General features: G+C 28.5%; 1 protein-coding gene and 1 long non-coding RNA gene across 8 annotated transcripts in view; one reads left to right on the top strand and one right to left on the bottom strand.

Annotated features, from left to right (window-relative positions):
• If (integrin subunit alpha inflated) overlaps positions 1–27,334 on the top strand; it is a 70,413-nt gene that overhangs the window by 33,478 nt on the left and 9,601 nt on the right. For 3 of the 4 annotated variants that reach the window (XM_074252777.1, XM_074252773.1, XM_074252776.1), the window contains 4 exons: positions 8,619–8,778; positions 13,131–13,192; positions 21,708–21,756; positions 21,894–21,974. In XM_074252777.1, coding sequence (XP_074108878.1) covers positions 8,619–8,778; positions 13,131–13,192; positions 21,708–21,756; positions 21,894–21,974 — 352 coding nt within the window. The remainder of the gene's footprint in view (positions 1–8,618; positions 8,779–13,130; positions 13,193–21,707; positions 21,757–21,893; positions 21,975–27,334) is intronic. The other variant, XM_074252774.1, reaches the window with a different exon arrangement.
• On the bottom strand, positions 13,112–21,665 carry LOC141533751 (uncharacterized). Of its 4 annotated transcripts, none has more exons than XR_012480339.1 (6): positions 21,439–21,665; positions 19,066–19,610; positions 15,471–18,979; positions 15,181–15,361; positions 15,074–15,112; positions 13,112–13,235 (listed from the first exon to the last, which is right to left on the bottom strand). It is a non-coding gene; the product is annotated as an uncharacterized LOC141533751 (long non-coding RNA). The 4 variants fall into 4 exon arrangements; XR_012480341.1 differs by having other exon boundaries at positions 15,224–15,361; XR_012480342.1 differs by having other exon boundaries at positions 15,471–18,975.

Raw genomic sequence — 27,334 nt, 5'->3', positions numbered from 1 at the left:
GCAGGAGTTTAATAAAAAAGTAAACAAAATTGAAATCGAAAGAGATAAAAATAGGGATTGGGCGGCATATCAAACGATCCAGCAGACACTAACCTTAATTCAGTGGCGTCTTTCACCCCGTGAGTCTCAAAAAAGAGAAAAGAGCTGGTAAGCAAAGAAAAAAGCCTAACTTACAGTGGCAGATATAATTTTTTTACCGCTTCCCAATCCGTCCTTTTCCTTGAGCTGGAGCTATCCATTTAATCCCCTGTTTATCTTAAATTCCAAAAGTTTCCTTTAGTTTGTGTGTTTGTTTCTCTCCTCTTATCCTTTTCTGCAATAGTTGTCTCGCGCGATCGCCACGGCATCTCTTGTATTTTGGAGATTACAGCCTCCAGATTGCCGACAGATGTTTTACGTTCTCTACGCCGCGTGTCTCTTCTCGAGCCCACTATAACTACACCCTCGGCACTTTATTTTATATTGTATATATCACATTGTATCCTTTGTTCCACTTAAAGTATTTAATCACCAAAGGTTAAATAATAATTTACGAATGAAATATTTTATCTCCTTTTTTAATCATCAGCGCTATTTTTACCGCGGTAAATATTTCTTGTGGGCTCTTTCTTTTTTTTTTTTTGCCTTCAAACGCGAAGGGTATAGTATGTCACGACCGAAAATCTGGAAATCAATTTCGTCATACGATAAATCATACAATAAATTTTAAGCTCACTCTCTTAAAATAAAACTGTGTGTACAGAATGAAGTTCAAACTCTCACCATTTTAGTGACCAGCCACTCATAAAATCTTCATATAGTCATGAATGGTACTAGTTGCAATAGGATTAATTCATTTTTTTTTTCTGGTAACAATTACTCTGTTAGATTGTAATTACAATCACAGTTAATTAACTAAAGAATAAAGTGTAATAAAATTTATAAAATTCAAGTTGTGAAAATGCTATTCAGTCTTATTTAAATTGATTTGATTACTAACGATTGATGCACTGATAAAAAAATTAACGACTCAAGAGCCAAAATCTTGAACCAAGAATACCATTTTAAAAAAAGTGATTTTCTTAAGTCAAAAGAATAAATTCTTGAGTTAAGAAATTATTCTTGGCCTAAGAAAATGGTTCTCTTGATTCAAGATTTTGGCTCTTGAGTCAAAATAATTTTTTTATTAGTGTGATAAAAAAGTGATATAGTGATAAGGGCCGTTTTTGTAGAGAATTAAATTTTTTATACGAATATTCTTAAGATTTTTTCGTATATACATAATATTAAGCGCAGAATTTCCATTTTAAACTTAAGAAATACTTGATCATGTGTTTGCTCAGAATCGAATTTTTAGCTAAATGAATGATGATAAGAGATATACAAAAATTGATAAGAAACTTTTTTATGGAGCATTTACTTTTCTGCAAAAAAAGTTTCTTGTAATTTTTTTATATCTCCAATATTTAGCCCAGAATATTATCGGTTTCAAAATTTTCTGACACTTTGAATAATTAAACACGTTTAAAATCTAATTTTAAATTGAAATCATGACTAAATGATAAGAGATACGACAAAATTGATAAGATTTTCTTCTATACAAAATTTAATTTTCTACAAAAAAGTACGCCATTTTTTCATATTTTCAATATATTTAGCCCAAAACATTGATTTCAAACTTATGTAGCTTATAAAAATCAACAATTACACTCAAATTAATATTTTTAAAATTGCAATGAAAAAAATGATTTGATGTGTCTTTTAAAATAACTAATGGAAATACTCTTAAATTTTTGTTGGTATAATTAAGTTAAAATTTTTCGCATCATTCAGTTTGCATCAATCAAATAATAAAGCTATTTTTCAAACTTTCTATTTTGTACTTATTTTTGTATTATAAAAATTCTCTTCGTGATGCAATTTGTCATAAAAAAATTCAAAAAGTATCAAGTTTTAATTGTTAGCTCTTCATCATTCAAGTCACACGCCTCTTAATTTATAATATATTAAATAAACAAAAAAAGAATTGCTCAAGATAAAAAAAAAAAAAAAAGATTTATAGAAACATTCTTCAACTCATAAGACATTCTATTCGATGGGTTGTCGTGAAAACAGAAATAGATGATATTTTAGCCCACAACTTCAACGATGGGCTTTTGATGAAGAAAGACAAAATACACACACACATGTATATTTATATATATAAAAGAGCAAAAATAAATAAAGAATAGCTTGAGGTAAAAACGTCGGAACGTCTTCTGCAGAAGTAGATGAGAAGAAAAGTAAAGAGTTTCGCGAGCAACACGGTACCGCTGAGCCACAACAATCGCTGGTAAAATATGGGCGCGTCCTCCCGATAAACCTGGTGCAAAGCGGCTTCCTCGCGGTCGGCTGTTTTGTCGTTTAAACAAAAAAATTTAAAAAAAGCGATTAAGCTGAAAGAGAGGAAGAGAGGAAAAGAGATAGGGCTTGTAGGGTATATAATATACCGGTAAAAGGGTAAGATTGTAAGAACTTTCAGATAGGAAACAACAAAAACCACCGATTGTGTGTATGTGTGTGGGGATAAGTAGCTGTAGAATGTGATATGTGATGGTTAAGAATATATTGTAGAAACAATCGGAGACAATCGCGACCTCCGGGACCTCTGAGAGCAGAATCTTGTATGAGTCCGAGATCTTAAGCCTTAACCTATAACTCTTTTAAGGCTTATATTCTATCGATATATTCTTCGCACCTTTTTTGGAGATTCTTCTCTTCAGGTGCTTTTGACGTATCGAATGGATATTTGCATTGTTAAAGAACAATCAACTTTCTTTATACAATCAACGGTAGAATTTATCGTCAATTGCACAACTGATAATAAGCGAAGCATTAAACAGAACTCAATGATTGAAAAATATATTTTGCCTCCTTTCTGGAACTAATTTTGTTATTATTAAACGCCTCATAATGCAAAGCGGTTGAGGTATAGTGCCCTATTATCACTTTATCAAAATCGAGCAACTTCCTGAAGTAAACATGTCTCTATTTTATTCACATTGCACTTAATATGTCAAAAAAGAAAATTTCCGAGCTTTTCCGGGTGTCAATATGTGCGAATTTGGCACGATTACGCCCGCAAAAACTCAATATATTAAAACAATTTGTTTTATTAGATTTAGAATTATAGTGCGCAATTTTCTGTTCCAAAAAGATGTGTAATTCGATACCGTTTCATTATAATTAATGAAAAAAAAAATCAACTAATTTTTAGTATATCTATTTATACATAAATAAAGACTAACATTAATAGCCGGTTTACTCTTCTTTTGGCATCGCACACTCTGCGAGAAACGGTACTATCCTTGTTGCACTCATGATTATAAAGCTATTGCACTTTTATGTTTTCTTTTAAACAAATGAGAGTTTCGAAAAAAACGCTCTGCTAGAAGATAGATAATTAAAAAATCTATTACGTACTAGAGTGTTTTTCATAAATTTCTTCTTTGTCTAAAAGAAAAATATAAAACTGCAATCGTAGGGACTGGTTTTTTAAGCAACGCATGGGCGCCCGGTCATCTATTCAGTGATACGCTTGTGCCCTATTTTTCTCATCTAAGATTGAAATAGCGCGAAAAATTTAAAATTTTAATGAAAACACAATTTGTTGAATTGTCTATTTGATACGAATATTTCAGTAATACGACTTGTTTTTCTCTTAAAAGTTAAATGAACGTTATGAGGCGTGCACTTTTGAATTTTCCAAACTATTTTTGAATTTTAATTCTAAATCTATTGCAGAAATATGCTCAAAAAAATAAAATTCTTATTTCACAAAAGCTCAAATTTTGTTCCAACCTACAAAAAGAACCAAATTTAAAGCTTCTGTCTATCATTAGGTTGATGAAAGCGGAAGAGTGAGATAGCGGGGATAGAAAGAGATGAATGTTAAAAAGCCGGACAATACGCATTCCTTGGTTGTGTTTTGTCCAGAGGACAAATTGCGACGCCTGCTAAACGATTTACTTTTTTTGTTTTACTCAGCAACTCTGCCCTCTTTCACTCTACACCACTTCGCAACTTATACTCTGCTGATTCCATACCAGTTTAGCTGTTGTTGTTATTATTACTATCATTGTTGTTAGTATATAATACTGCCATTTATTATATTCTTGGAGATTGAGCAGACTGTAAATGTAACGTTACCATTTGAGGTTCTAAGTAATCTTCAACAATGAAAGTATAAAAATAAATTAGGATAAACAATAACAAAAACTGTTGGCAATCCGCCTTCGATAGCTGATTTATGACATTGGGGAAAAGTGTGGACGCCAGAACTCACAACTTGATTGATAGGTTCAACGTTTAGCCATACAATAAAACATATAAATATATATGTGATTGGATATAATGCGGATGAAATCAAATATCCGGAGCGAATCTCCGGAGTTTAATATCTCTTGTATTGGGCGTATCACTAATGCAAAGAATAATATATAAGAACGATTACATGCCCCCGCGAGGACCATTTACCTATAAATAATCCCATGACTCAGTAGCCGCAAAAGGTGAGTCAACTGTTTAGTTCGGTTGCTCATATTCTATATATTAAATTTCTATCATGATAATAACTTTAAGGAACTTCATAACATACATGTCAAATTTATTTTAGCTTTGTCACTTTGTCTCTATTTGGACGCTCGATAAAAATTAGTATTCGATTATCAATATGATGACCAATAGCTCTAATAATGTATTTTTGATTTGGACTATTATTATTATTAGCATTGAACCTCATAGAAGAAGTTTTGTTGTAATAGATGCACGTCGGAAGTGATTTAGGTTAATAATAACCCAATTTAAAATTCGTCAGCTTGTTTTGTTTTGTTGATCACACACGACCTATAAGCTGACCTCATTCACGCCCTGAAATAACTCCGTATGCTCAGTAATTTCAAATGTGTATTAATATACAACCGGCGTATTTGTATTTTTTTCGGATGCTCACCTATTTTCTCCGAAATAACTATTATTCATGAGCTTTATTTTAAAAGTTTTAAAAATCATAAACGGTTAACCCAGCTTGCTGTTTCTAAAGATTTTAGCTATTTCTGAGGTTAAACCATTCGGAAATTTACTCATAAATGTTTTGTTTTTATTATTCATAAACTACTTGACCGATTGATTCCAAAATTGATTGTGGTGTTAGGATTAGAAAACTAAATCGGATACTGCAAACTAGGTTCAAATCGGGTAATAAGTTCAGAAGATATCGCCAAAAATGAGTGAATCAAGAGAATTTTACAATTATTGTTCTTAACCCAGTGATTTTTTAGATTATCTCCAAAACGGTTCGACTAATTGACTTCAAAATTAAATGAAATCCAAGTCTCACTAGACTTAATTGGTTGATTTGTTCTAAACAACTAAGATATCGGGCTACAAAAAAACGTTAAACATGGCCTCAAAAATTCAAAATTTGATAAATAATTCTTTTCTAGAATCGAATCCAAAATTAAAATACTCCAACTTTTTTTAACTGAGAATAAAAAAAAATTCTACTTTCTTTAAGATTCGAACCCTGAACCTTTTGCGGAACATTTTCTATAGACCTTTATACCTTGGCTTTGCCCCTGTAACTGCGAGAATATTAGCCACCTGGCGGGCCTTTTTTAATTAAAATTTTCGAAAACATTACTTCTAATTTAAGAAAAAATTATTCATTTATCACACATATAATCTTCTATCAAAAAGAAATATTCTCTTTAAAAAAGTTGTTCTGAATTCAACTGGTCAAGAATTTTTAATCTTACAATTAAATATTTCATTACAACAATGAATTGATATGAATTTAACTTTGAAAAGAGTTATTTTTTATTGACCTTGAACCCCGCGGCCCTCAATAATAACTCTTATCATTTTTCTGAAGTGATAAATGCCATGAATAAAAATCATACATGCTACACACTGGCCATTGAAAAATCTCGAATAGTTAAGACACGATAAAATAGTCGGGAACTAAACAGTAAGATAAATATTTACGAGCTAAGGAAGAATAAAGAATAAATACGACCAAGTGAATTGGAAACAATAGAGGAGGCAAGTACGCCAATTTATCCATTGCGCTAGATTAGTTAAATCATCGTATACAATATACGTAAGGATACATGGACATGGACCCTTTGATGGTAATTCTGTAAAGGTCGAGTGCTGTACAGTTTGGCTCTCAAAAGTATTGTGTGTATGTATTTAATGTTTAATGCTGAGTTGTATTGTTGATCAAGTGAAAAAAGTAAGATAAAATGAACTGAACCGAAGAAGATAAATAAAGGAATAAATAAAAGAGAAATGTTAAATTGCCGCGGGGAAACTAAGAACAAAGGCGTTCAATGAGAAAGCGAGGGCCGTATAAAATAGTCTGCACTTGATGATAGCTGATCGATTGCAGCTGGCGTGTGTGCTGGAGAATAGAATCGATGACTCGTCGATAATCGTATACATGGCGTGAGCTTGGCCTGCCCATAAACTTTCTGTATATGTTTATTAGCTGGGTTAGTCTGGACTCTGTAGTCTCGAATAGTCCGTACATGCTACGTGCTACTATACAGTCAAGAGGTAAATCTATTCGACATCTTTGATATCCACCGGCCAGGACAGCTGCGATCATCACGAGTATTGTCCAGATGTTACTGATACGCTCTATTATGTTGCAGGAACAACATTTTTCGCTTTAATTTCTCGGTATATTATTTTAATTGCTTTTTTCGAGAATGATTTGGTCTTTTGGGTCAAAGAAGATTTTTACGACTTGATTATAAATTTTTACACCGAAAATTTTGGTCACAAATTTCGACTAACAAATTCTTTTTAGTAATTCGAAAATATTTTTTTTTTAATAAGATTAAAAAAAGTGAATACGCAGTTTTTTGAGCTCTTTAAAATCTTAAAGCGGTAACTAGTCGGACTAAAATTTTCGTAGAAATTCTGAAAAAAAAATTTTTTTCAATTTTTTTCGACAACGATATCTCACGAACGAATCAACCAATTTTGACCGAACCATTGGCGATCGACGTGATTTTTTTATGTTAAGAGCTGATTAGTTTTTAGAATCGATCGGTTGAGCCTTTCAGAAGTTATTTCGAAAAAACTGATTTTTTGAAATTTTATTTTACACACATATATACATACATACATACAGACACGGTGACATCACCGCGGGAATAGTCAGGGAAGCTTTCTAGGACCTCACAACGTCGAGATCTGATGAAAACTCAATTTTCGAAAAACGGGGTAAAACCAATAACTTCCCGATTTTTGAAAACTTTCAATTTTCTTAGCGGAAAGTTAAAAATTTCTTGCACCAAGAAAATTTTAAGGAAGACAAAAGTTATTTTAGAGCTAGAAGAAATTTTCTTGGCTCAAGAAATGTTGACTTCATTCAAGAAATTTTCAATCTTCCTTAATATTGTTTTGAGCCAAGAAAATTTACCCTCTGGTCAGGAATGTTTTTTTTTTGTTTTTTTTTTTTTTTTTTTTTCAGTGAAGAAGTAAATGCGTAATTCGATGATATTAATGTTATTGGGTTGATAATATTTATTTTTGTTTCAAACAAAATGATGTAAATTTGACCCGAGACCGAACTCAAATTGTGATCGGTCTTTGCACTTAAAAAAGAGTGATATCACTTCGCCAACACTGCATTCAAGTACTTGACTTTAATCAGTTGATACACTGGTAATATGTGATTTTATTTGGAAGTTTTTAGTGGCGCTGCTGTCGAATTATTTAAAGTCGAGCGTATCATCTTCGAGAGTTTAATTATTTTATTTTAGAATAAGTTAAATGTATCTTTTGTTTCGAGAGATTTTATTTTGTTAGTCCGAACTATTTTATGTTTAAATGGAAAAATGAATAAATATTTCCTAATAAATCATTTAACTATATTGAATTATTTGAAATTATTTATGAAAATTTCCAGTATCAAGAAAATAGTTTACTCAAATCAAATACTCGTCACTTTTTTAAAAATTCACTTTCGCCGAGAAATGTTTTTTGTTTGTATGGATTTTACATTTCTTTTATTAAAGCATAAATTTCGTGATTAATCGATAAACAATAAAGAAAGATTTTATCAGAAAAAGAAGAAGAAGAAGAGGACTTTTTATGGACAAAAAGAAAAATTATTTGGTCATATTTTTAAGGTTTTAAACCACCGAAACTTTCATCCCAACTTCAATTGTGATATTAGTACATATTAATATTAATAATAATAAAATAAAACCTATTAAATCCTGCCCAAGGTCGTAATTCAAACGATTTAAGTAATAAAAATAAATTAACTCATAAATTTAAATCACCGCTGATTCATTTTATTTAAATATTTTCTCTATAATAAATAACGGCTGGCAAACAGTACTTTTGTCGGATCAGAGAATTTATATACTATCTTATGCGGATAGTATATATGGATATTTTAATTTGTTTGTTTTGCAAAACGTAATGTCTAAAAGCAGAGCTGACGCATTCGCTGATTCAATCAATACAAACACCGAAGAAAATTACTAAATTTGTAAAATTATTAAATTGTTGTGAGCTAGCTGATGTGGCCTTTAATTAGTCATACATTTTATAATTTTGATTTTTGTTTTATTTTACAGGCTTGCGCACCCAGATACGTATTCTTCTCTGTTTCCCAGCTCAAAAAGGATCTGGGAGATAGTTCCAGACAATCTATTGTGGGAAATAGACGCGATCCAGTCGGCACGTGCTGGGTTACCAATTTTACGACTTCCACTGAATTTTCACCATGTCGAACACGTGAGTTCTTTTATTCATTTTTTTTTTTTTTTTTTTTTTTTTTTATGCAGAAAAGTAGAAAAGATATCATTATTGTTATTAAAACATCTGAAGTTGTTGAACAATAATAATAATAATCATTATTATTATTATGATAATTTTTAAAAAGGTAAGATTAGATAACATAAAGTTTTCTTTAAAGTTATTACTCACATGACTAAATTGCCTTGAAAATATTAACCAACAAAAAACCGCGAAAATCCGCAGAATAAAAAAAAAAGATCAAACTAAAGATATTTATACATTTTTTTTTATTTAATTCTTATGATATCTATTAGGAATACCTTAGATACATTTTTAATAATAATAATAATAATAATAATAATAATTTTTGCTGAAAACTTAATTACAATTACAATTAAAAATTTTAAGCTGCATAATCATAAAAAAATTTCTAGTCGATATTATTATTTTTATCCGTCTAAATTTTTTGAATGACAGCAATAATAATAGTAATAATCATAATTAAACTTAACTTTTACTTTTCGATAAAAGTTATGTGAAAAAATATTTCTCAAAAATTTCATAAAAATTAACTACTACAGCAATAAAATTTTTGATATTAACACTGAATAAATAAATAAATTAATAAAAATTTTAAACCATAAAACAAACGATTTAGAAACTATAGTGGAATAAAAAAACTTTTACCTTTACGACCACACACGTATTTACACATAAAAAAAAATATCAAAATGAAAATAATCAAAGAAACAAAATTAAAAATGACCAAAAAAAAAAAAAATGAAAACAATAAAAATGATTCAATTCGAGTGAGTGACTCTCAACAAAAGAATTAGCACGTAAGCATAAAGTGAATTCAGTTACACACATGGTTAAATTAATGAAATAAAAGGTAAAATTTTTATCGTCGCACCTTCCGCAATTAAAATTCTTCATTTTCTTGCACGCAAACAGCATTTATTACTGCTGGTTCTTCATTTGTGTATTAACAGCACATGTTATTAGATTTTAGAGCTTCGCATTTCCGGTTGTTAGTTGTTAGTGTCATCATTAATCTCTTTTTTAAAAATTTTATTTATGGAAGTACTAAATGCATAGAGATAAGTAATATAATCTAAAATGTACTTTATGATTATTTATTGTCATTTTATTAAAACTCTGATCAAAATGGTTTTAACAAATTATAAAGTACAAGTTCGTTAACGTGGCCTCAATAACTAGCCAATATATTTTAACTAGACATTTATTTGACCGGCAATAAAAATGTAATATCTATCTTATTGTCTTTTGCTTTTTTAATCAAAGTAACACATGTCTTTTTATTTGCAATTGTTTAAGATAAGATAACATTTTTTTTTGCCTTTTAATCATCTACTTGGAATTAATATATTTATTATTATAATTATTGAAAATGTACCTAAAGTATTTCTGATTCATATCATAAGAATAAAATATAAAAAAAAAAAAAACAAAAAATATCTTCATTTGATATATTTTTTAATTGCAGATTTTCGGGAATTATTCGCGATTTGATATTTTCAAAATGATTTAGACCTGTGGGTATTTATTTCAAAGTAAATTTTATATCCTATGAGCTCATCTAATTTAAACTAAATTATTATCGTTGCTTACATTCAAAATTTAAAATTTTGAAATAATAATTTGATTAATTTAAGAAGAAAAAAATGTTTAACCGAGAGAATCATTTCAAGATGAAATTCTAGCCAAACTATAAAGAATACGAAAAAATTGATTATGACTTATCTAATAGAAAATTAAATTTCCGACAAAAAAAGTTTCCTATTATTTATTTGTATCTCTAATAATTAGCACAAAATTGTGGTTTTACACTTTTTAAACTCGGTCTAATTGAACACTTTTGAGATTCAATGCTGGAATGAATATCTGGTTGTATGATAAGAGATACACAAAAATTGATATGAACTTTTTTTTTTTTAGAAAATTAAATTTTTTACAAAAAATGAGTCCAATCGTACTTTCATATTTTCTGTCATTAATCTCGAATTTCAACTTTAAAAAAAATGGTAAAAAGCACATTTATGATTTGTAAATTTTTGAGGTTTATTATTATTATTATTATTATTATTATTTTAAATTTAAAATAATGAATTCTTGAGTAATAAATGAAAAAATGCAATAAGCTCTACTAATTTATCCCTCGTATTTAAAAAGCAGTAATTAAACAATTTGTACGGATAAGAGTGAAAGAAATTCTTGTGACATTAAGTCTTTTAAATGTCACTTGATCTATATTATTATCAATCATTATAATTATTGTTTACAAAAAATCTTCCAAGAAGTTTAAAAAGCGGCGCGTTTGAATTTCCTTTGACAATGAAAAAAAATAATTTACCGGTTCATTTAATCGAAAATACCCATTTTTATTTTTATTTTTATAAAAAGTAATTTATTTAGCCCGTGTTGTTTAAAAATTGAAGCAATTACCATTTTAAAAAGAGACCGCTTTGCACTTCCAGGAACTTTTTACTAGTGTAGGGCCTTTGCAACCGGAAACGTCCTATGGGTATGTTCCTTCAGCGGAAAATATTTAAATTTACAGAGTTGAGTGTATCTACATTCAGACAGCTGCAAAAATGTTGCAATTTAACCGCCGTAAAAACATCTATAATTTATAAATATAATTACTATTAAAATTATGAAAATATACACATAAAATCACAATTGATTAATAATAAATTACAATTAATACGATAATTTTTCAGATTTATCGAATATTAAGCGCTAAATATTGAATTTAAATATAAACAAACAAGATATGGATTGCATTACATTACTGTTTATTAATACCATAATATTCAGTCACATAACACAAGAGCTTATTGCCACTTACAATATTCTCTCGTCGCCTTATCCGTCTCAATTTGTTTTGTGCTCATTGCTTGTTACTACTGTTTAGTGTGTGGTAGTTTGTATTATATATTATATTTATATATACTGCAATATTACTTTTGTGAGTCACACACATTTAAACGCCTACATGTTAAAGTAGACACTCTATACTACACTTAACAACATCTATGTATTATATACTACCCGTATCGGAGGTTTATAATACAACAGAAGCATTCATTCTAATGTATGTAATGGATAATGAACAAAAAAAAATTTTTTATTTAATTTAACAGCGCACATTCTTTTGAAATCTAGTTCATTCTGTTATGTCAAAAATATTCGACTTGCTACTAATTATAATAATTATTTTTTTGCTATCACTAGATCTCTTTGAATTCTTCAATAAATAAAAAATGTAACGTTCATGTTTTCCTATATTGATTAAAAATAATTAAAAATTTTCTTATTAAAAAATAAATTTTTTGTAAAAATTGGCACAACGAGCAGAGAGTGTGCGCTAACATACGAGTGACGAAAACCTCGCTCATTAAGTTTACACATAAAATAATGTGATATTTCTCTCGATACTATGATGAAAAAATTAATTGTGATATTGTAATTTTGAAATTACCCAATGCAAATATTTATTAATAAAAAATATTTTTATTTTAAGTAGTAATAAATAAATGAATATCAGTGTTGATTTCAGATTAAAGAATGAAAATGCACTTAAGATAATTTTTAAATTAATTCTGTGCAATTTTTTTATAATTTAGAAATTTAAATTTATTTAAAAATTTTAAAAAGCTAGTTGTAGCTTTTTTACAGTAAAAAAAAATTAACATTTTAAAAATATTTTTAGGAAGTTAAAAAATCAATATAAAATATATCTGTTATAACAATAATTTTTTTTTTTTTAAGCAGAGTTCGACTGAAAAATTTGATATCTTCATTTGGTCAGAAAAAAATGAAAAAATTGTGATTGAAAAAAAAAATTCTTTTTGATTTATTTAATAAAATTTAAGTTTATTGTTATTATTTTTTAATTTTCAAGAATAAGAATAATAATACATTGGAAAAGTAACTAACGTAAATTGTCGAAATAAAAACTATATACCATGGTATCAAAAAATGACATTTCATATTTTATATAAAAAATACAATGAATGTACTCACAAGGTATTTTCTATAAGCTTAGATTCATAAAAAAATAAAGAAACAAATATTGACCAAAAACGAGTTAATATACTAATTAAAACTACACCTTAAATTAAAAACTCATACCATAAATTTATAAATTTAAATGAAGACACTAATTAGCAATTATACTTAAAAATAATAAAACTTTCTTCATCTGCATAAATCTCCAGTATTTATAGCCACACTAATTATCTCGAAATTTATGCCTCCAATTACCCAAAAATAAATAACGAATTAATTAATAATAAAATAACTTTATTACTTGATATTTTCAGGAAATTTCGGATACCACCGACAAGGATACTGTCAAGCTGGTTTGGGCGCCTCAGTCTCCCGGGTAAGTGCAGAACAATTAATATCACCTTTTCAGCATGTCCAATCTTAAAAAAAAAAAAAAATAATAATAACAAAAGTAAAAGAATAAAAGAATTACTAAAATAAGCAAATGTTGAGAATAAGTAAAACGACGAGTCGTAAATAAAACCCCCACGTGTAACGTCGCTGGTTCACATCTTTTCTGGTTTATTCGTGTCGCAAAAGAGTTAAGACTTAAGACTTAAGACCTAAGACTTGGTTGGGGACACGATGAGGGTTGATTCTCGTCCAAAAATGGTAAAGAATGTATCTTAGCGCTACGTTCCCAACATCACGCTGTTTGAATATACGCCGTCTTACTTTTACCTTTGTACAATCTTTTAAACTTATTCTTGTGCTTATAATACATTATATTACATTACACGACACTACATTTTAGTCTTATACATTACTCTTGTGCCAGAATATCCTCGCCAAATTTAAATATGTATAAATATAAATTTATATGCCCGGATTTAACGTAAAACGCTTTATTGAGCTTCGATTGTCCATTTCCAAACAGATCTGTAACTGTAAACGATTTTATTTTTCCTTTATCTTCTTATCGTTATTATTCTGTTACTTTGACAATTTTATTATCTTTATACATTCGTAATCTGATAAAAAATAAAACTTTGTTGATCTGAGAAAATTATTTTGCAGAATTGATTGTCTTACTGCAATAATTAATTTTTGTCTTGAATTCTAAGTCTTGACTCAAAAGATTTTTATCTCCAGTCAGTAACTATTCTCACGTATGCCAAAAATTTTATCTTCAGTCGACAAAAATTAAATTTTTAATCCAACAATTTATAATAATTTAAAATAAACTTTTTCCTTCTAAAACTTTAGTATAAATTTCTTCATTCAAAATACTAAAAAATCTTTTAAAAAACGTAAAGTTTTTCGAAGAATCAAAATTAATATTTTTCGAATTACAAGGTGTGAATTTTCAATGGTAGTAAAAGTTAAAATTTTCAAAATTAGATCTTTTAGAAATATCTAAAATCCAACTGATTTCTTACTTAATTTTTTTTCTTCTCAATAGACTCGTCTTGTACCTGAAGGATTTGGAGGGTACAAAAATTTAATCAATTGAAATTATGAAAAATTCAATTTTCAAAAGTATCATAAATAAAAATTTTTGAAATTTCAGTCTTTTGAAAATTCCGATCTTTTGGAAAAATTTAATATTTTAGTAGCCAAAAATATAATTTTTGAAGTATCAGTTTCGAATTTTTTTTTGGTATCAAAAATTAAATCTTCAAATTATCCAAAATTTTGGTATTGTAAATCTTCAATTTTAGAATTATTAAAACTTTAAATTTTTAAACTATATTTCAAACAGCAATTTTCGTAAGTAAAAAAATTAAAATTTTTTTGGAAATAGCAAAAATATAATTTTTTAAGTATAAAGTTAAAATTTTATAAAAAGTGCCAAGTTTTAAGACAGTAATTTTACAAAAAATCCATTATTTTTAATCTCGCGAAATATTCGATTTATAAACTACTTCAATAATTGATAATAATATATTTCGTTCTTCTCTACTTCATCAATTATCATTTTAAACATTTTTTCAAAAATTCAATGTGCATTAAAAGTCGTGCACTTTAAAATTTCCCATTTTTTTTTAAGATAAATCCTCGAAAAAAAATCGCAAAAATCGCAATGTTCAAATCAATGATCAGAAATCATCGGCTTACTAATTTCTTAGCTTATCATTCCTCTATTTTCAGCAAATTTTTAAAGTTGATCATTCAGAGATTTTCGCAAGCAAATAATTCGCCAAATAATTCATTAATTATTTATTAAAAGACCCCATAGAAAAAAATTCTCTAAAAACATTAAAGACTAAAATCTTACCGGAATAATAAATAGCCTGTGTCATTCTGATGATCCGGCCTAAAATGGTCAAAATAAATATTAAATACTATGTAATTTTTATTCCCAAAGAAAAAAAAAAGACGAACCATTGTTTGAAATCTCAACATACGGACGTTTTATATATATTACCGTTTATCGTACTCTCGATTTATACAGCGAGCATTAAATCTTCATCGTGATGTGCCAGAGCGACCAGAGATTGTGTCTCTGATCTTAACAATCGATCTCTGACTTACATAAAATATCTGTACCACTTCCCTGATCCATCTGAAAAAAACAACCAAAATTGAATTGAATAAAGAAAAACTATTTCTTCTTTCTTCTTCTTTTTATCTAAACAAACTTTCACATTAACAAAAATAGAAGCTTGCCTTACCTACGGCAGATTTCTGATGCGGTGTTATATTTCAATCTAGTTTTTTTGTCGGCTTGTTCGTGTACTTCGTGTTTCATGTACACTGTCTACATATTTATACTAATATATTTTTATTTTATTTTTGTTTGGTTTGGTACAATATATAAGCGAGGTTTTGTTTTATTATGAGCATTGTTTCAGTTGCAAATTTTTATCATGTTAAGCACGAGCTACATTTATAAACCGATTTACACAGTAGGGGGTATATTTATTATTTCAATCTTATTATCATTTTGTATTACATATTTAAATCACATTTAACTGAGCCAACGTTTACTGAGAAAATATTTACTTTGCATTTTTTATTTTAATGTGAAATTTATTTTTATTCGAATTACCGAAAAAAAAGTACTTAGAAATTGATCTTTTTGAATTAATGAATTTTCTTGTCTAATTATCTCGAAATTTATGAATTTATTAGTAGAAATTTTTGAAAACCGAAAAAAAACTTTTATTTCTTCTTTTTACAGCTGAAAATTTTAGCTTTGCAAACTTAGGTAACTTTGTACTTGCACGGTCATTTTTTTGGCAATTCTACTTTACCAAAACGAGTTAATAAAGAAGTGGGAGTAGTTTGGTAAAAAAACAATATGGCGACTGTTTTCCAGCTGATCGTTCGCAGTTTTAACTTTATTTTGATGATTTTAAATAAATGAAGTGTATTTAAAATTAAAAAATTGGTAGAATTTTTTTATTAGTATAGTATAAAATAAAAAAAATGAAAATGTCTATTAATTTAATTTTTTAAAACAATTTTAGATTATTGTTTAGTTTGACAGTCATCTGGAATTTTTATTTTTCAGCACAAACAATTAATAAATTAACATTTAGAAATATTTTTTTTTATATTATTCTATTTCAACGTAGATTTGAGACAACAATTATTAAAATTAATAATAATAAAGTTTTCAATAAGTTTGATTTTTGATAAACACAAAAAATGTTATTGGTAAAAAAAATTTGAATGATCATTTTTATAGGTTGAAACATGTGGATTATAAAATTAATCAATTAGTTTACCAAAAAATAAAACAGAAATAAAAAGTCACCCGCGTTTTATTAAAACTTCTTTTCAAGACAGTCGACATTTTTCAAGTTCTAATGAATCAATCAACCAATTTAAAATTAAATATGGACCTTATTTGTGAAACCCTCCATCACCTCTACCTCTACCAAATCAAAAAACAAAATTTGGTTTTATTTAAAAAAAATTTGATGAACTTTGAGAAAAAAATATAAAATTGTTTAAAAAAAATTTCAACTATCATTAACATTGATTTAAATTTTTTGATGCGTAAAACTAAACAATTAATTTTTCCTCTGAAGAAGGATATTCTCTCTCACAATTAAATTTTATAGCAAAAAATTCCTTGTCCAGTTCCATATAACTATAGTTCGACTAGCGATGAACAAAAAATTAGCAGGTGTATCAAACAATTTACCACATTTATATATATTTTCTATAAAACAAAATGCTCTGGTGGATGATATCATCAGCGCACCTGCAGCATGTAGGACAGTGAGATGTGGCGCCACACCGGTCTTATTTACCTTTTTTATTCATTTATCAGTGTTATTTAAGCAAAAAAGCAACAGAGGGATCGTGACCACAAAGGTTGTTTAAACGCCTCACATTTATTTTTGGGCACCGATCCGATATTTATCGTCGAAACACGGATATTATTTGTGCATTGGACGTCGGACAGCGTAGCGTTTGCCTCTACTCGTGCTTTGTGGTCTTATTCATTTTTTCACCCATACCGAAGAGTTTGCTTATGTGGCTCATGCACGATTGCAAACAATGGACGGGGAAGAAACAACAATATCTGAATCAAAGTGACCATCCTCAACTCTTTTCTCTTCTCTTTTCTCTCTTCTCTCTTTGTATTGCTTCTCTTTACTTCGGTCATCTCACCGATCATGAATATTATTGTTCATGTGCACGTGTACACTCGGTTTTGTTCCTTCCACGACTTTTTGTCATTTACATCAAAAATATCAACAATCGTTGAATCTTATTATGATATTACTGTTTATTTTATTACTGGGAACTCTCCGAACACAATCGATACTAGTCTTCTTTCCGATAGAATTAATCTCGGGTATCCTTATTCTTTTACTTGAAGCAGGACAGCTAATTCACTAAAAAAAAACTTTTGTTGATTTAGAAAAAATATTGTTGATCTAAGAACAAAATTATTTTAAAAATAAAGTTATATGTGTTTTAATTAAACATTTAATCTTGAAAATCGCTTGACTTAGTCTCAAAAAAATTCAATTAATTAGTACTATTTTTTATAAGTTAGTTGTTAGTTTCGCCGCTAAGTGGCTACGCTCTCTCGCTACCACAAACATCTTAGCAGAGTATATATAAAGACCAAACTTTTTTCTATTTCCCTCAATTCCGAATTTAATTCTTTCACATAGAATTCATATAGAATAGCTACTTGGAATAGTTAAATAATTAAAATTGAAATTGTGCCTAAATAATAAAAGATACAAAAAAATTTATGACAACCTATCTTGTAGAGTTTAATTTTCTACAAAAAAGATTCTGTATAATTTGTTTGTATCATTAATATTTCACCCAGAATTTTGAATTCAATCCTTTCCGTTGATTCTACTTAAGTAATCTATAGCTAAACAGAAAAATTATTTGAAAAGAATTGAAATTGAAATTTTGAGTAAACTATTGAAGATAAAATAAAATTGAAAAAAAAATTTTTGGGAGAAGATTAGATTTTCTAGAAAAAAGTTTTCTTATAAGTTTTTTGTATTTTTTAAATTTTTGTTAAATAAACGTATAAACTTGTTTGAAAATAATATTTGTTGTCAGTTGAATTCATAAAATTTCTGAATGAAGAACTTTTTTTTTTTTTTTTTTAATTTGTTTATTTAAAGTCGCATAAACTACTAAGGTCATGAGCCACTACGGTAGGGGGTAAAACTTTTGAGATTAGAACTCGTTTTCGTTTTATCTTTTTGGGCTCGACAGAATAATACACTCAAATATTGAAAATATTCATTGGTGTACGCCGGACTCGAACCCAGTCCAATGCATATTGGAAAGCAAGGGCCGGATCCGATAGGCTACTGCGCGCCCACTATACATTGTTTGGATACTTTTTAAATAAATTTTAAAAAATAATAGGACTATCACAGGATCAATTACGTCAGTAAAAATGGACCCGAAGCACTTTACACTAATAAAGAACTTATTTTCTTCAAATGATTTTTTTTTAGATCCATGTCTCAGTTCCTGAAACACGTGTACCAATTATTGTACCAATTAAAAATTCGACAAACCCTTGAGTAATTTTTTTTTTTTTATGTTCCCTATGAAATAATTTTCTCGAATCTTAAAGAACATTTCTCTTGAATCAAGAAATATTTCTCACTGAAGTGATTTGAATGAATTCCTCGCCAAGAACGTCGCTCAGGCTCAAGATAAAGCCAGAAGATAAAGCTTGCTTAAAAAAAGAACAATCGAAATGAATAATGAATGTCTGTTATGGGAAAACTATCGTAGAAAACAATAATAAAATAAAGTACTCACCAGAAAATATGTAAAGGGAGTAGAGCAAGATGTCCATTTAAGGCACGTACATTTTGTTCTGTCACCGTGTCCGTGTTTTCTCTTGAGCACGGACCACCTACGCGATATGTGCACGTACTCGTCTCTCTTAGCGACATCGTCTTAACTTATAAAGCAGCTCTTCAACATCTTGTTATACTGCTCTCACCTTTTTTTAATTATTCATCGAGGAACAAACTAAAGACATAAGACATAAAACGTGTAATATAAAACGTAAACCGTGAAATAATCCCTCTATCTATCCAGTAACTCAAAACTTCACTGAATTATAAAAACAAATTCTTAACTCCCACGGTAGCTTATTTATAATATAAAGTAACGACAAACCTTCTATACTCGGTTCTTCGAATAAGTACGGACCACTATTTCTTCATTTTTCCTTTTTTTTGGTAGAACTAGATATAAACCAGGATCAACACAGTGGTTTGTTATTTTTTAAAAATACCCTGAGTGGGCACTTAACTGATACGCTTAGAAGAGATCTACACTCTCCACTTGTTTCTTTACTGGAAAAAAAAAAAAAAAAAAAAAAAAAAAACATTATAATTATTATTATTATTATTATTATTATCATCATATTATAGTTAAGTACAGTTTAATTTATTATTTTTATCCAATGAGATCATGTAAACTGTTTTTTACTTAATTATATAATGCAATCAATAGGAGTAATTACTTGAGAATAAATTAGATTCGATCGTAAACATGAGATTATATTATGCACTTCGTTGCATAAATAATCTTGTAGCCTTTCTCTGTTTCCGTAGTGAAGATTATTAAAATTTTTGCTATTTATACTTAATTGTTTTAACCTGTTCAATTAAAATGAAGGTTATTTTCCTTTCTAGAGATTTTTTTATTGAATATATAAATGTGACAGATGTATAATGAATAGTTTCTATTGTGTAGGCGTTAATAGAGAAATTTATTTATTGAAAAAACAAAAGTGAGTTTTAAAAAATTACAATAGATTGTTTTTTTTCGTCACACCTCCCGACTTAAGTGGAACACTTTTGAATTTTTACAAATGATATAAAATTCAGTACAATTGTATTTAAAATTTTTGTTAAGTTTATTGAAAATTGAATTAAAAAAAAAAAAAAAAGAATTTCAATTTTTTGATGGAAACTAAATAAAAAAAAAATCTGGAAAACGGTTGACCCTGTAGAGGCTATCTTTGGAACAACCCGCTATGTACGAGTCCGAAACGTTCAAAAAATTATCTAATTCGAAATTTTGAACTTTTTAAGCTTAAAAACACAACTTTTATACTTTTTTGAGCTCGAAAATCTCTCGGTTGTTGAAAACAAATTTTTTTTTTAAGTTTTAATTGTAATATCTTCCGATCGAATCAATCGTTTTTGATGAGACTTGCAGCGATATAGACTTTAGTCGATACAGCAGCTCAAAAGTTATTTCGAAGAATATGATTTTACCAATTTTTTTACCAAAACGTGAAATCTGATGAGAACTTGATTTTTAAGAACTGGGGTGAAACCAATAATTTCCCGATTTTTCAAAATCATTAATTATCTAGACAGGAAGTTAAAAAATTAATATTTTTGAAAGGTTCTTTCTAATTTCTTTTTATTTTACAAAAAGTACGGAAAAAAAATATTAGTGATTTTCTTAATAATTTTTTATGGAGATAAAATTGTTAGCATTAAAACTAATTTAAAAATTTATTTTATGTGGAATAAAATTAAAAAAAAAATTTGTTTTATTTTATTAAAAAATGATATTTTTTTAACTTTATTTTATTAGAATTATTTAATTTTCGATAACTCTTAAAAAAATTAAATTCAATAATTTTACTGAATATTAAACCCAGAAAATCATTTTTAAAAATACATCGATCCCATTTAAAATTTTATTAACAAATATCTAGAAAGAATAACCTTCATTGTAATTTTACAGATTAAAACAATAAAGTATAAACATAAAAAATTGGAATATTATTCTCTAAAAAAAATAAAGAAATTCTACAAAATACATTATGCAATAAAAATGATTAATTTTAATTTTTCCTACCGAAAAAACAGATATGACCCTGAAAGTAAAAAATTATCCAAAAGAAATTTTTTTATCACCTAATGAAGAAACAATAGACTTAACATCTAAAAAAAATTCCCAACTTAAAAAAGTCATTAAACTCTCAATACAACACGGCGTATTATAAATAACCATTATCACTAAAACTCTTATCCAGTTCCATTTCCTGGGTAGTGTAAATTGCATATTAGATATATCACTCTACGCACTTACTTTCTACTTACTCACACACTTAAAATACTTATATATCACTTTCTGTCTACATGTATTAACCATACATACCATAATATACATACTTAATAATTTAATTCCATGAATCAGCCGTGCTTTATTCTGAACCGCTCTCAGAACCTAACCGGCGTCGAGTGAATCGCAAATCACTTCTTCTTCACATCACATCACATAAATTATTACTCAACCGATTATGTCAACCCGACAAAAAAAAAAAACATAATAAATTTTTTAACAGTAAATTCTATTGATAAATAACCCGGCACTTGATAAATAAATTTATCTTAATTAATAGACTTGTCTTTCATTTTTGATTGCAGGACGGCGAACGGATCTTTATCGGCGCTCCTGGAAGTTGGTACTGGCAAGGTGATTATAATTCCAATTGCAATCTCTTTAAATAGATAAAATAATTAATTAATTAATATGAATAATTAATTAGTGATAATTCAGGATTAAAATTGTAAATAATTAGAATACATTTGTTTAAAAAAAAACACTTACAGGTCAGCTGTACTCGGTGATGAGAAGAATGGATAATTTTCCCTTTGTCCCGCCAGGAAATTCTTCATTCGGTGTCTTTCCAGGTACACCAATTAAACGCCGCCCTAAAACATATTCGACCCTTTTTATTAATTCATTAATTTATTTACAACCCACAGATGCATTAATTAACAAAGTTTTATAGTTTTTAAAACATGCCTAGGGAGGGTGAGGTTTAAAAATTAATAAAAGTTTTTTTTTAATTAATTAATCAATTATTCAATAAATAAATTAATTCTTAATTCGTTCATTTGTTGAATAATCAATTAATTAATTTGTAAATTAATTGGGGATTTTACGGTCCTTACAGTGCCACAATTTAAAAGCAGATTTGTATAAATTTCCACGAAATAAGACGAACAGCAGTGTCAAAATAGATAACTTGATTTTTGCAATAAAAAATCTTCAATCAAAAATATTATTTTTAAGGAAAAAATTATCTTTAGAGAAAACATTCTTGTACCAAAATAATTTACTCAAGAGAAAGCCATTTTCTTCGAAATGGGATTTTTCGTTTTAAATTTTTTTTCTTGAATCAAGTTAATTTTTCTATTTGTGTAAGAATAAAATTTTCAAAATATCGATGTTCGAATATTAAAAAAAAAAAAAATGAAACTTTTATTTTCAAATATTTCTATTTGAATGTTTAAAAAAAACAAAAACAATCATGAAACTTTTACTAGTAAAAATCCGAAAAATAACGGGATCTGGGCGGAGCTTTGTGGCGCTATAAGTTCTGTAGTCTTGCCACTTAATTAAATAAATTATAATAAATAATTAAAAATTAATCAATAAATTTATCTTACCCTCCAGAATTAAAAATTAGTCCCTCACTTGCTTGGCAGTGCTTAGAAATTGTTAAATTAATAACGAGCAAGGCTTTGTCTTTTAGATTAATTTTTTGTTGACTAATTTAGAAATTTAATCGTTGTGTGATCTTTGGTTGGTGTTCCCTTTTTTAATCGTTAAATGATTTTTTTATAATTACAATTTAATTCGCGTTATTAATACCAAAACGGCGTATAGAACATTTTTTTTACTCCAATCAACCAATGAATGTGGAGAATGTGTAAATTTAATGGAAAAATAAGAAATGAAGCTTTTTTGAGATTCGCCTTTGTCACTTATAAAAAAATTTTTAAAGCCAAAATGGCGTGTGTTAAAAAAATTTTTTTTCTTTCTACTTTAAAGTTGAACATTTTGAAGTCCTGGCTTTAAAAATTGGAATTTAAAAACAACGATATTGATAAAAACCTAACTAAATTAAATAATTGTATGATATTAAAGTTAGCTGTCACTTGATAATTTTTTAATTTTTTTTAACAAAAAAATTTGTTCTAAAAAATTGCGTTTTTAATTTATTAAAATTTCTACAAATCCATTTTTTAAATAATTTTTTTTGCTATAATTTAATTGTTAAAGAAAATTTAAAAAATTGTGAAATTACAGCTAAATTTAATGTCACAATAATTTTTCGAGTTTTCGAAAATTTTCAATTTTCATAGCCAGAAGTTCCAAACATTTAATTTCTTAAGCAGAGTCAAAAAATATAAATAAATAAAAAAATTTTTTTATGTGTACCCTATCGACTTAGAATTTTTTTTTTTTTTTAATCTTAAAATCAAAAAGGCGTATGTCGAAAAATCTTTGTTTTTATTCATTTTTTTCAAAGACTCATACATTATGCACATTTTCAAGTTGATTAAAAAAAATTATTCTAATATGACCTTTTGGTGTTAGTAGCGCGAATTATTTTAATTTAATATAATATTTAGTATAAATTTTAATCACTGCCAGGTAGGTTCGAAAGGGCGATAACAGGTGTGGGCAGAGCTTTTATTACAGCTTCCTGGCAGTTGGCGTGGCAGTACCTATTAATAAAAATAATAATAATAATAATTTAATTATTAATAATTAATATTTTTAATAAAACTATTAAAAAATAGGAAAACGCCGACTAATGCTTATTAGGTCGGTGATATTTTATTAATAAAAGGTTTTATGGTTATGATGCTGAAAAAAAACAGGTCTGACAATTTTTTGAATTTTTTTTATAAGCCGGAAAGTTAGCCGCTACCCGCCATTATTTCAAAGTAAGGCAGAAACCTCACAATCAAAAGTAAATTAATGTACTCTGTAATTTTTTAAGAAATTGAAATTATCAAATTGCAAATAAATTTTAATTTTTTTATAAATTTGCCTGTTGCAAAGATACTACTGTTGGAATTTACATAAAATTTTGCTGTAATATGTTTTACTTTGAGTTATACCAAAAAATAGTGTCAGCTTAAGAGTTTATGCATATGACAGAACCTGATAGAACCTGCCTTGTCAACACGATTGCGGCCGCAATTCTTAATGAATCTCGATGAAACTCAATACATTTATTCTACACAGAAAAAAAAATTTGCATGAATCAAGTAAATAATTTTAAAGAACTTTATCTTCTTGATTGAAGTAAAAAAATCTTAAACGAATAAATTTTTCTTGGTTTAAGTAAATTTTACTTGATTCAAGAATTTTTTGTCTTGATTCAAAACAATAAAACTTTTTTAAATTATTTTCTTAGTTCAAAATTTTTTCTCTTGATTCAAATTAATTTTTTTTCTGTGTATGAACGAAAATGTTGGTCGAGTTCTCAAATGGGTCAAATCGTTCCATTACTTCAAAAGTTGTGGGTGTTTGAAAAATTTTTTCATTCTTATAAAAATCAAAATTTTATGATATTTTCCCAAACAACTTCAAAACCATAATTGATAACTAAATTCTTGCAATTGAATTTTGTTTATTTTTTAATCACTTTTTCTATTTTTTTCTATACATCTTTTAGAATCAAAAATCCGTAAAGTGAATATTATAGCTCATTAAATAAGTTACAATTTTCATTGTTAAATACACTTCTCACAAAAATTAAGGGAGCAGAAAAAAAATCCAAATTTTTGGGGGATTTTCAACAGGCTGTAACTTATACAAAAATGGTCGTACAGCAAAACAAAAAAAAGCAAATTGTAGCTCTAAGTGTTTTGTTTTTGGATCTGAGTTTGAAAATTTTTTTTTGAAAATATTTTTCGAGTAATCATAAGAAAACCACTGAAAAAAAAATTTTCGAAATTTTTTTGGTTTTTTTTTTAATCTACGGACGTGGAAAAAATTTTTTCGACTCAACCTCCATATGGACCGGATAGCTTGTTTATTCAGATTTAATTTCGTTTTTTTAAAATCTCGATACGAGCATTTCTCGCTGAGATATCGATGTTTGAATGGAAAAAGATCATTTTGTCTTTGATTACCAATATCTCAGCAACCAATGATTGCACAGAAATTTTGAGGTTGGTTTTAAAAACTTGAATAAATTCTCTACAAGGATTGGCAATTGAATTTTGAAAAAAATTTTTTTCAATCATTACATGAATTTGAAAAAGCATCCAAAAAGGGCTTTTGTCGTTTTTGGAAAATCAAGCGCCCAATCAAAAATATTGCGGAAACCACTGACGTTAAGTGTGCCTCTTACTGTTCAATATACCCACAAAAACCCTACAAAGTTTCAATTCAATCCAGCCAACCGTTTTTTTCCCACTTGATCGAATTTTTGAAAAAATTAAAGGAGCAAGAATTTCGCTCTGAAAATGTCATAATTTTTATCAAAAATGAAAAAAATTTTCGTTACGAGCTAACGTTCGTAAATTGGGATAATTCTGGCGCAATCGGCGCTTCAGGATATCCCAGACATGCTCGATAGGGTTAAGATCAGGGCTTACCGCTGGATGCCTTAACAACGTTATGTCGTGTCTTTGGAAAAACCGACGGGTGACGTTTGCTGTGTGAGGCCGGGCATTGTCTTGCATAAAAATAAAACCTCTAGTTTGCTGCCGTAGAGGCAAGACAACAGGTCGTAAGATCTGATTAATGTAACGCGTAGCGTTTAGATTTTCGTGGACGATTACCAAAGGAGTTCGTGAAAATCTCGAAACTCCTCCCCAAACCATCACCGACTCTCCGTTGTAAGCAGCTACCGGTCGAGTGAAGTTACGTGAAAAACGCTCTCCCTGACGGCGCCAAACTCGGGGTCTTCGGTCATTTCTAAACAGGCATACCCGACACTCATCAGAAAACAAAACATTGTTCCATTGCCTTACGGTCCAATGAACATGTTGACGAGCGTAAGCCAGACGGTTTCGGCGATGTATGGGTGATAACATCGGTACTCGGGCGGCACTTCTTGATCGCACTCCAGTCTCACGGAGACGATTTCGAACCGTTTGAACTGAAATGTTCCGCGGTTGTTGTTGTCGTCGTCGTCGTTGTTGTTGCTGTTGTTGTTGTTGTTGTCGACGGTTCGGAAAATTTCGGGCGACAACGTTCGCAGGAACGAAAGGTTCTTGACGAACGCGCCGAACGATCGCTCGGTCATCACGAGGATTTGTTGCGCGACGACAACCTTGGCCAACTCGTCGTTGATAACCACCGGTTTCCAAATACTGATTGTATGCGCGAGATACGACAGATGAACTAACGTCCATACGATCCCCGACTTGTCGGTAATTGTACCCTTCTTCCACTAGAGTCACTATCTGAGCGACTTGTGGCGCGGATAAATGCCGCCTAGGCATTATGAAAAAAAATAAAAAGAAAACTAAAGTTTGCAAAAACTCAGTTAATTTGCTTTTCTAAAAATTAAAAAATACGGTAGTTTTAAGAAAAACTGTTTTTTTTTAGACACTGTTGGAATTCGCACGAAAAAATTATTGTCCCAATATTCGTAGAACGAATATTCGACTTGCCTTGGGGGTATCAACTTTTAATTTATTCAATTAATTTGTGACTAGGAAACTTAAAGTGCGGAAGAGTAAAATCGGTGAGAAAGTGAGTCGCTACATTTTTTTTGATTTGGGCCAATTGAAAAAAATTTAAAAAAATTTTTTTTTTTCTTAAAAATTTTCGATTTTTTTTTTTCCTTAAATTTTTCAAGTCACTAATACAGAATTGAGAGAAAAATGAGAAAAAAATTTATTTTTCATTTTTGATAAAAATTATGACATTTTCAGAGCGAAATTCTTGCTCCTTTAATTTTTTCAAAAATTCGATCAAGTGGGAAAAAAAAACGGTTGGCTGGATTGAATTGAAACTTTGTAGGGTTTTTGTGGGTATATTGAACAGTAAGAGGCACACTTAACGTCAGTGGTTTCCGCAATATTTTTGATTGGGCGCTTGATTTTCCAAAAAACGACAAAAAGCCCTTTTTTGGATGCTTTTTCAAATTCATGTAATGATTGAAAAAAAATTTTTTTTTCAAAATTCAATTGCCAATCCTTGTAGAGAATTTATTCAAGTTTTTAATACCAACCTCAAAATTTCTGTGCAATCATTGGTTGCTGAGATATTGGTAATCAAAGACAAAATGATC

The sequence above is a fragment of the Cotesia typhae genome, unplaced genomic scaffold, assembly GCF_013202065.1.
Source record: "Cotesia typhae breed Kobodo isofemale line unplaced genomic scaffold, CoteBio_Ctyphae scaffold_121, whole genome shotgun sequence".
Taxonomy (NCBI): domain Eukaryota; kingdom Metazoa; phylum Arthropoda; class Insecta; order Hymenoptera; family Braconidae; genus Cotesia; species Cotesia typhae.
Note: the sequence above shows the minus strand (reverse complement) of the source record. Positions and strands in the feature narration are given on the sequence as shown.